The following is an 11,107-nucleotide window of genomic DNA, read 5'->3' on the forward strand; positions in this document are numbered from 1 at the left end:
GCACAAAGCGTACGCCAAGATTTTTATGAATCAAGATATCGTTACGGTCCAGCTGACCTGGTGTCTACTACGTCCTCCAGTACAGCACCCTGGCCCCAACCACAGAGAGCTGCGTGTAGCCAGCAGACCCCTGCCCGCTCCAGGGTGCCGCAGCCCGGCCTCGGGCCGCCACCAAGGCCTCAGCCCCCTCCTCACAGGCACCAGCCCGAGACGGCCGGTTTCACAGAGAGACGGGAGCCCGGAGCGGAAGGGTACGAGGCGAGAGGGGCTCAGGGCGCCAGGCGGGCCCGCCGCGCTGCGAGGAGCTGCCGGCTGCCGCCCGCACCGCCATCTCGCAGCGGACCGACCCAACAGCGCTCACAGCCGCCCGCCGCCACTAGCTGGCGCCCTGCCCGCCGCCGCCCCGCTCTCAGACCCAGCTTGAGAGGCGAGGCGGGCCGGGGCCGCTCCGAGTGCATTGGGGCGCGCCGTACTGGGCGCTTCACTGTTCCTTCCGTGCCCGGCGCACGGCCCCGCCGCCCTGGATCGCAGGTAGGAGGCGGGGATGGCACCGCTCCACTCGGCCGGCCGGGCGGCACTTCGGCCTCCGCGGTCTCGGGCCCTGCCCACGCCTCACGGAGCGGGTGCCGGAGCCGGCTTGGCGAGTGGGTGCAGGGAGGCCTCGGGGGGGTGCGGGCCCTGGCGCCCCGGCGGAAGCGGTGCCGGGCAGTGGGGCCTGGGGTCGGTGTGTGGCAGACGGCACTGGCGGTGGGCGCCGGGCGCGGGCCGCGGCGGGGTCTGCCGGGAGCCGCAGTCTTGCCACCCGCGCCCCGGGCCGAGGCGGGAGGCGCGGCCCGGCCCTCCCGCGGGCGGTGGCCCCTCTGTCCCCTCGCAGCGGTGCTGGGCGCCGCGGTGGGGCCGCTGCCGCCTTGGGAGCTTCGCGGCGGACGGATCCCGGGGCCCGCGGGCTCCTACGGTGGGCTTGACCTCCAACAGCGCGGAGGTCCTGGCGCATATGTCCTGGCGCATATGTCCCGCCCGCCTCTTCTGCCAGCCGGGCGGCGCTCCCCGCTGGAGGGGCTTCTGACGGTCTGTGTGCCCTGCGGTCCAAGCCCGCGGCTGCTTCGCCTCCCCAGCAGCAGCCGATGAGCGCAGTGCAGTGCGCGGGCAGTGGACAGCGTGTTCATCGCCGTCCCAGCGCGGCTCCAGCGCACCAGGGTGCCGGTGGCAGGGTCCGCGTGCGGCAGGACACCCGGGGAGTTGTCGTGCAGGGCCCGAAGCCGGCGGTGGAGTGGCTCAAGTGCGCTTTCCATGCCAGCTGCTACTAACAGTATAAGCGGTGGAAAAGCCAGAATTCACCTGTTAGCACCTCAGTCCATAACTATTTATAGCTCTCTTCATTGTCACCACCAGCAGTCCCCATACCATTCTTAATACTCTTAGGAAAGTGCTAAACCTGAATATGGCCTTACCGTTCAGTTGATAGTAACAAAGTGCACTAGTGCCCAGCTTTGTGTGGGTAACTTTCTATTTTCCTGCAATAAATCTTGCTTAGTGAACGGTAAACAGAGGGTCAGAGCTCTGTTTACATGTTGATTGTACTGTCCATGATACTTATTTCCCGTATTTATGCAATCTAACATGCATTAAAGTGTTACTTTACAGAGTATGAAACTTGCTAAGCTGCTTTGGTTTATTGGCAGGCATGTTTTGCCAGTTCTGCTTCTCCATAGTAAGATATTGGAGGACTGTGTCTGAACATTTGAGGCACTGTTTTGAGTATTCTACAAATACGTAGAAAAATAGTCTTAGATCTTAATTTCTTCATATGTAAGTTAGTTATCTGCTATTTACGTAGGTGGTTTAGCTGGCATAAAGAACATAGCAACTGATACGCATTAGTAGATGTTTTCTGTGGACATATCTTTGCTTGTTAGTGTGCTCTCTAGAGTGGTGCAGTACGTCACTGTATATACTTCCATACATGCTGGCGTAGCTGCCTGTGGAAACGAGCTGATGACAGAAGGCTGCAGTTACACAGATCATAGTGAGAGTGATGGAGAGGTCTTGCTGCTGTACCAGTAGCTGGCTGACTTCTGACATGTCTCTTCCTGAATACAGTAAGAGTCCTTGGACCATTTTCCAGGATGGATGTAGTGAGGACTGGGGAACTGATGCTTTGTTTTGCCACAAGGAATAGAATGATGCAGTTTTTTTCCTAATTGTCTCTCTTACTGAAAACTTTTCCTCCCACCGCCTTCATGCTGTTGGTGTATTTTGAACCGTATCCTGTCTTACATGGTATGGTTGCTTTATTCTTTTTTCCCTTGAGGAACAGTGTTTTTTAAAGTAATGAAAATGGAGGACAGTGGTGCTCATAGTGACTTTGAAACAGAAAGAAGGCAATGGCGGTGTGATTGCTGAAATTAAGTTCTTGCATAACAGTACTGACATAGTAATGTGGCTTTCTTTATAATCTCATATTCTTTGACCAGCCTTATGCTGCCGCCTTGGCCACCAGGCTTGCATAATCATGTGCAAATGCAGTACATTATGATCAAGTCAGATAAACTGAGTATTCTGCATCAGAGTTTTCTGTTGACACTAGTTGTAAGCTGAATACAAATTTACTGTACCTGCATGTGCTGTTGTTCTTTTATTAATTTTTATTCCATACTTGCATTACACTTAAAAATTTATTTTTAGGTAGCATTTTAGTATGGAAAGGACCATTTGAGAAGAAGGCAGAGAAGAAAACTTAAAGATGTTGTATACATTACTCTAGTAAGCTTGAGGAGGTGACCTTTAGCAATGTGAGTGGTGTAAGTGAATGAGAAACCTTTCCAACAAGCATGTGAATATCTGCTGCAGGTTGCATCAAGCTAAGACAAAGAACTAGTCTTTAAAGTGCTTTAATTAAAACAAAACAAACTAAATTGCATTGATTAAACATATTTTTCCTGATATCATTGATTATGTCTTAATTTAACCAGTAGCTTTCTTTGAATAGCTGTTCCTAGTCAAAGGCTGAATATAATATTGTTTTTTGTTTAGCTTGATACTTTCAAAATAAGACCTGCAGAGCTGTATTTTCAGGTATGGCAACATAGGAAACTACCAAACAGATATTTCTTATCTGACATAAAAGCAACGGAGACCCTTAGCATGTTGGTTTTTAAAGACAAAAATCAGCATTTATCCAGTGAAATCTGCAATACTTTTTTTTTTTTTTTTTTTACCAATCTGTCTTTATTATTTTAAAAAGGCAATTTAATTGATGTTTGCAAATCAGGTTTGGGGCCTTTGTTTGTTTGTTTGTTTTGTTTTTTCCAAGTAAGCTAACCTGAAACTGCAAAGAGGATAACTTTGAAAGTGAAACTTAAATTTTGGTTGGTGAGAAGATGAAAATCAAAAATACAGTAAAATAAAATACAGTTATAAACATTTTTTAAACTTACTAACCGACTAAAAAATAAAAGCTGTTTGTGTTACAGTATGCATCTGGATTTTTACACGTGTTGCACCATTTTATCTTTTGATGAGTAATGATAGTACACAGCCATCTTTATACTGGCCAGAAGCATCAGTTTACTGATGGAGTCGGGGGGAAGTCTTCGCCTGTTATTTCATCCAGCAAGGAAGTTGTTTTAATTATCTGAAGATCTCTAAATATTTAAGAAAAGTTACCCTCTGTCAAATACTTCCATCTAATATTACTTGGCGAAGAGATATTACAAGTTAAATGGCTTCCTTTCCCACTATTTTCTTTTGCTTTCCCTGCTTGGTAAGTCAGCTCATACACAATTCATTAGCCTGGACTGACTCTTGAAATTCCATCTGTCTCTTTTCTGTGTAAATTGTCTGTGGGATGAGCTAGTTACTACAGTTTCCTGTTGTAGTTACTCTAATTAATTGGTAACCCTCTTCATATTTAAAAGGTAGTTTCCTGGATCATAATTGTTTTCTGTTCAAGGCTGCATTACTAATAATAATTTAAAAACTGGTTAAATAGTTCTTGCTTCTTGCAGTTGGAACATATTACTAGAAATTAATTTTATCTTTTGCAAAACATTTAATGATTCCTTGTTCTGTACAAACTCGGTGGTATTTATTGTCCATTGTACTGGATTGCTGAAGGGCTTAATACTATTGACAAGAACTTCACACACAAACACGTTAGTATGTAGTTACCTTTTTCACGGATTGTTTTGTGGACTATTGTTTTCTATCACATCCTATAGTTAATGCACCGGCTTTATTAATTCAGTAGTATCAGTTCATCTGTTTTCTTAAGGCCTGCATGATCATAACATGTGCTTTATACATAATTTCATTTCTTGCATTTAATTTTGAGGAAAAAATGTGCGCTAAACTTCGTTCTTCATCTGAATGTTGTCTCATGTGGTACAACTATTTAATATTACCTCCATTTGCTTTTTCTTTAGTTTAGTTTGGAATTTCTCCTAAGAACAGCAAGAGTTGGTGAAGAAAACATATAGTTTATTGATACCTTTTGTGAGCTTTTTCTCTGTGATTCATTTTGTTTTACCCCATTCCCATGTCAAGAGCACGGTGAAGCAACATTAGCCTAGGTCCCTTCAGCTGAAGATAACAAGCATAGCTAAAAACAACCATTGTCTCTGGCAGCATGTGCAGCAGTATCATCAACCTGGAACAACCTACAGGCTGCATACATCTCAAAGTCTATGGCCTAGCTTCCCCAACTCTAGAAAAAGAAATATGTCACCTTTGTGGATACTCTTAGATAGCTGAATTTTAGCTCATTTTTCCCCCTTTCAACTCAATATTTCATTTGTTTTAGTTGCAGATTGGAAATACTTATTTCCAGAAAACTTTTCTCTACAAGTGTGTAATTCCATAAGCATATTTCAGTGACAGAGAAACAAGATGGGGTTTCCAAGAGCACATACCACATGTATGTGAATTTTTCTTGTCAAACTGCAAGGGAAAAGATATAGACCTTGTTCTCCACCTTCATAAACAGAGACAATTGAAATAATTAAAGATGTATTCTGGCTTCATATGTGCTTTACATGTGCTGGATGACTTTACTTACTCCTGATGTTTGATAGACAATGTATCTTTTATGTGCATTGTATATATTATGTAATGACACCACAGAGATGGGAAAGTGTCAAAACTCTGTTGATACCTCTGTGCAGTATGTTTGACTCTGTAAAAGAGTTGGCCATCTTTCCATTCTGCCATCTGCTTGTTGCAATTATGAGCATTTTATCAATGAGACAGGTCTTTGTGATTCTTAAGAAATTGTACTACCTGCAGACTTGGCATCTGGAGGGTCTGTCAGACCTCTTGTTTTTAGGGCTGTTCATTGCCCTGAACCACAGAAATGGAAATTCTGCGGTTTCAGGCTGAAGTACTAGGTTGGAGCTTGCTGACTTGAAGGCTTTTCTTTGATTTTCCGTTGTAATGTTTTTGGCCAGGGAGTAGTTATTTGGAAGTGAACTCGTGCCTCCTTTCCTTCTGCTTATAGTTATTCTTCAAAGTTGATTGCTTTTTGTTACCAGGGCACACACCTATGTTTCAAACAGAAGTCAATTAATTTAAAAAACTGTGTTCTGCAAAGATCCTGAGTTGCTTTCCAGTCTTTGAGGCTTTTTTAACTCAAAAAGTGCATGGACACATCTCTTCCTCCCTCCTGTTCTTTAGCACATATAATGTTGGGTTTTGTGGGTTTTTTTGTTGTTGCTGTTTGCATGTGGCTACATAATATGATTCATTTCTAACCTCGCTGTATGACTGTTTTATTTATACTTTTTCTAGCATTTCAGCTTTTCTGCAGAACAGGTCTAGTCTTTATAGAAGGTTACTGGAGTGATTTCTGAGCTGCAGAGTAAAAGTTGGGAATGAAAAAAACAGGAACAGTTAAATATTTAGGTTTCTTGGCAAAAGCACAGGGCAGCCAAAAGTTCTAATGCATTTTTTTTATGTGCCATGCCTCGAGTAGCCTTGTTCCTGATGGTACAGGAACTGTAATTTCTACTTAAGGAATTGTCATTAATACCTTCAACTCATTGGCTGAAACCTCACCATCTTTACTGTCTCACTGCGAGATACGGTACATAAGTAAGAAACAGGACTGCTTCTGCTATTTAGAAAGTTTTCATTTAGTCCATAAATATATTCCAAAGTCAATTAAATATAATGGGCAGCATTCTTGAGTTTCATGTGAGTGTTTGTTTGAGTGAAAAATGTTAGTGTTTGGTTTGCCTCAGTGTTTTAATTTTTTATTTAAGTTTTGCCATGTTACCTGTATTGTTAAATTCAAAATGCTTAAAAGCTCGCTGAATTAAGTGCGTTTGTGTATCTATAAAAGTGATGCTACATAAAACTGATAATGAAGACCGCTAAGTAGACTATGATTATGAGAACTGAAAAAAGGATATTTAATACTAAAGGAACATCAGTAATAGTCTCTCAATAATAGAAGTTTGTCCATGGCAGATAAAATCCTCTTCAGCAAAACTATGGGGATTTTGTTTACTCCTAGTTTATTAGCATAGGATGGGAAGAGCAGGTTGATTTGATACTACTCAGGGAAGCAGAAGTGGAAACATTACTTAAACTGCTCTTTCCCAATCCCTGAACAGAAACAAGGTAGGTTTAAATTTTGCGTGAGGCTAGTTTATTTTCTTTTGCAAGTGAGATTTGCACACAGCTTCCTCTCTTATTTTGAGACGAATAGAGATTGATCTCGATGGGGATGCTGGGGGTGTCTAGTTGCAGAAGTTTGAATAAAATATTTCTTTGCTTGTTGCATCTTTGCTACTCAGCCTGTGACCTCCTAAGCCTCAGAATGGCAGAAAGTACCAGTTTTAAAAGTTTGCAAACTGATAATAGTATGTTTTAAGTCAGTCTCATTTGTGAAGCTGAGCTTTTGAATGTGATTTGCAGTCACCTATAATGAAATTCAGAATTGTGTTTCTGCACTTGCAACCAACTTTCCTTTCTTGAGTCTCTTTTAAACATTACAAAGCTATGCTGATTTATTTTGTGAAATATATTGTCTAGAGATTCACTTGCTACTGTTTAGAGCAAAGGGGAAGCTGACAATGAAGGAAGCATGGATCTGGAAACAAATATGACCTTTTTATTTTGTGAAGTAGCTGTGTCATCAAAATGGTGTAGATAATGCTGAAAACAAAGAAATGAAAATAATCAAGCCTCCTCTGTTCTTGCATCCACTAATGTATACTTGATGTGACATTGACCCTGCCTTTCCATGTTAGAGATAGTAATGGTTTGTGGCAGACAATTGTATCTGTAAAGGCGTCAAACTGTATATTTGGAGAGGTTGTGAGGAAAAAAAAAGGTCAGGGAAAATTAGTCTTTTTCCAGAAGAAACAGAAAAACGAACACCATAGAATTCAGTATATTGTTTATTCTTAAGATGCTTATAAGAATATATGCTATATTCATTAATTGCTAGTATACTGTTTCCTTTGTTAGAAATACTTTAGAAAAAAATAGTGTGAGTTTGATTGATTGTGAATGATGAGGGTTTTTTTGGGGGGAGGGTTGTTGAAGACCTATGAAGACAGCTCTGGAACAGCCAAGATGCCATTCTTTGAATCTAAAGCAAGCTGTCTTCACATCTGGAAAAGTGAAGCATTGCAGTACCCTCATTAGGTGAGGTCTGGTCTGTAGTTGTGCCTGACTGAGGTAGTAGCTGTTAAACACATTTTTAAAACTTTGTTTACTGAGATAATTAACAATAGAAAAAATTCATGGCTGAATATGGGAGAAATTTCTGTGGATGTGCTAGTGGATGTAGAGGTGAGGCAGTGTAAGAAATCAAATGGACTAAAAGGGTGAAAAACTGGGCTGGAAGGATGCTGCTTTTTTGTGTACAGTTCTACTCAAGAATGTGTTTAATGTTTAAGAATATCAGGAATATATGTATGGTATCTTCTACTAAAAAAACACCCAAGATAATTTCAAAAGGCGGATGCCAGTGATGGTTTTGTTATGCAACACTCTGTAGAGGATAAGACAAGACTTAATAGAGAGAGGTACTGGTTGTGACTTCTAAGTGAGACAAAATCTCATTTCTGCTGTCCTCTCTCAGGTTCTCTTTGCGTAAAGGATCTATTTCTAATTAAGCTCTGTTTTGTTTTTAGGAGGATAGCATTGTGTTTAAAATGGAAGTTGACATAAATGGAGAGTCCAGAACTACCCTATCCACCCTCCCTGTGCCTGTTGCAGCAGTGACTCCTGCGGGCAGGATGGAAGCAGAGAAGCCCCGCTGTTCCAGTACCCCCTGCTCACCAATGCGACGAACTGTTGCGGGATATCAGATCCTTCACATGGATTCTAACTACCTGGTTGGCTTCACAACTGGAGAGGAGCTGCTAAAATTAGCCCAGAAGTGTACAGGAGGTGAAGAGAATAAAGGAGAATCTGGGCCAAACTTGCTCTCCAAACAGCTTGATTCAAGACTCACACGTTCTTCCCGTTTGTACAAAACTAGAAGTAGGTACTATCAGCCATATGAGATCCCAGCAGTAAATGGAAGGAGGAGGAGACGGATGCCCAGCTCAGGGGATAAATGCACTAAGGCTTTACCATATGAACCTTACAAGGCACTTCATGGTCCCCTGCCACTTTGCCTTTTAAAAGGTAAAAGGTCTCATTCAAAATCCCTGGACTACCTCAATTTAGACAAAATGAGCATTAAGGAACCTGCTGACACAGAAGTGCTACAATACCAGCTCCAACACCTTACCATTAGAGGGGACCTTGTGTTTGCAAGAAATAACACATGATCTTGAATTTAGAATCAATTCCTGATTATTTCTCTGCTGCAAAAATCCACATTGTCCACATCGTAGGTGGTTTTATCAGCTAAATGTTATCAGAAAGTAATTTATTTGAATAGAAACTTGGCAATGCAATGTGCTACAAATACTCACAGGGAGAAATCTTTCCTAAGCAAGCAAATTCTGATGCAAATTTGACTGCAACTGGTGGATATTTCTTTGGACACCTTTTAACAAATTGAGAAAGCTTTTGATGTTTGAGTTTGAGGTTTTTGGGGGTTTTTGTTTGGTTGGATGGTTGATTATGTTTTTTTGGTACAGTTAGATCTAGTATTTACAGTAATTTAACACTGAAAGATTGATGATGCCTGTTTGGTTGTTTCTAATTTTGGCTTGATGTTAGAAACTGAACTTCGATAAGTAAGTTTAGGAGGTCTTTTGGTTTTACTTTTGTTCCTGTATTCTACAGTAAAATGTATGTATTATTTTTTAATTAATGGAGAGGAAAGTGAGCTTGGCTAAACTGGGTGATGTGCTGTTTAAACAATCCAGTTGAAACGTTTTCAAACTGCACGTGCACTGATGATGAGAGTGAGATTCACTTGTAAAACAAACCTTTGCTACTTGAATCCTGTTAAATAATTTTCTAGTTTCTGCATGGAAGTAATTTCTTTCCTCTGTTCTATAAAACTTGTTCAAGAGAAATATTTGGGTTATTAAAAAGAAATATTTAGGGGAGAGATTTTTTTTTTGTTAGTGGAATTTATTTTTTACATTGTCTTGACACACAAACAAGGGTTAATTTCAGATTCCAGTAAATGCACTAGAATGTCTGCATTGGTGTGTCAATGTTTTTGAATTTAATTCATGATTTCTGTGTCAGGTATAGTAACAGAAGGTGTCAACTTCAGCATTGCTTTGGAAATTCAGTTGATTTGAAGCACTGCACACTTGAGATCTGGAAGGGCTTTTTTGTTTGTTCTTTTTTTTGATGCAGTGCAGTGGAAGTATTTCTGTATTAGCCTTGAAGAGATGATCCTGGATCATTCAACAGAGTGAACTGAATACAGTGGCTAACTTTGTTATTTTAGAATTTTTTTTATCCAAACGCAATATGAAATGCAGTTTTGGCAGCTGCATTCCTAGCTGTATTTAAAACATTTTGTTAACTTATGCTTAAAAATGAAAAATAGTTTTCAGGCTTCATTTTTTAGCTGCAATCTTCTACTGAAGCAGTATGAAGCTTGGTTTTGACTGATGAACTCTGCAGAAGTTTAAAATAAGATCACATTGTTTTGCAACATAAATTATTAGATCAGTTTTTCCTGGTAGAATTAATATTTTTTGTTTGCTTGGTTGTTATCGTTCAGAATTAATAGAAAGCACTAGTTAGTGCATGCTCTGTGGAAAACGAGGAGTTGTTCTGTCACTTCTCAATTGTAAATGAAGGCAGCCCAGCAGTCTTCATCTTTCTGGTTTGGTTATTTTTTTTTTAGGTTTGTTAGAATTCTTTGCAGCAGAATGTGTTTTTAAAAGTTAACTACACCTGTGTAAATTTAATGTTTTGAACAATGATCTTGAAAGTGAAATCTTCCTATATAGTCTTTAGTTTGAAAAACAGAATGTAGTCAGATGCCAAAGAGATGGAAATTTTGTTTAAGGAATAAACACCACTGTTTGTTGAAATACCCTATGAAATGGTATTTCTAGCTTAAAAATTTTAAGGGTGATATAAACACCTATTGTTGTGGAGTCTTCTGCTGTGTAGGAGAAAGAGAACACTTAAAAATACAGCTTTTTTCATTTAAAAACAACCTTAAATCAGGGATCTTGGACTTCTGTGAAATAGATGCCTAGGTTTGTTACTTTGTTTCAGGTAATGGGCCATGCGATTATTAATGTTTTGTGCATGTGTTTAATGTCATCCTGTGCCGTAATTGTACAGCTACACTAATAGAGGGGTTGACGGCTGTCCAGCTGAGTTCAAACATTAAAAGTGTGTTAGTACTTTTATCTGCTTGGTGATTTGCTTGTGAAGGTGCTTACATGGGGTAATATTCTTTGTTTAGCTCATACGCACTTGCAGCTCTCATATCCTCATTCAGGAGCCCCATGTTTTGCAAGTTTGGTTTGCAATGTTCTTTGTCAAAACTCTTATATCCATGAGAAATTCCTGGTTTTACCTTTAAAATAAGCAAAGTCTCAGAAAATTGGAAGCTTTTGATCTTGTCTTATTTTTGCTACTAATGATGTCTTGCACTAATCTGTTAAAATCAAAGATGAGATGGTTCCTGTAATAAAAGAAAAAAAAAAGCCTTAAAAAAAAA

At 40.6% G+C, this 11,107-nt stretch overlaps 1 protein-coding gene across 1 annotated transcript; it reads left to right on the forward strand.

Moving 5' to 3' along the window:
* The first annotated feature begins 406 nt into the window (after positions 1-406).
* MACIR (macrophage immunometabolism regulator) lies at positions 407-10,793 on the forward strand. The gene is made up of 2 exons (XM_082074708.1): positions 407-531; positions 8,142-10,793. The coding sequence occupies exon 2, from the start codon at positions 8,163-8,165 to the stop codon at positions 8,784-8,786; it is 624 nt and encodes a 207-aa protein (XP_081930834.1). The 5' UTR covers positions 407-531; positions 8,142-8,162; the 3' UTR covers positions 8,787-10,793.
* The last annotated feature ends 314 nt before the right edge of the window (positions 10,794-11,107 follow it).

This window comes from Streptopelia decaocto (genome assembly GCF_964273445.1).
Source record: "Streptopelia decaocto genome assembly, chromosome: Z".
In the NCBI taxonomy this organism is placed as follows: Eukaryota; Metazoa; Chordata; class Aves; order Columbiformes; family Columbidae; genus Streptopelia; species Streptopelia decaocto.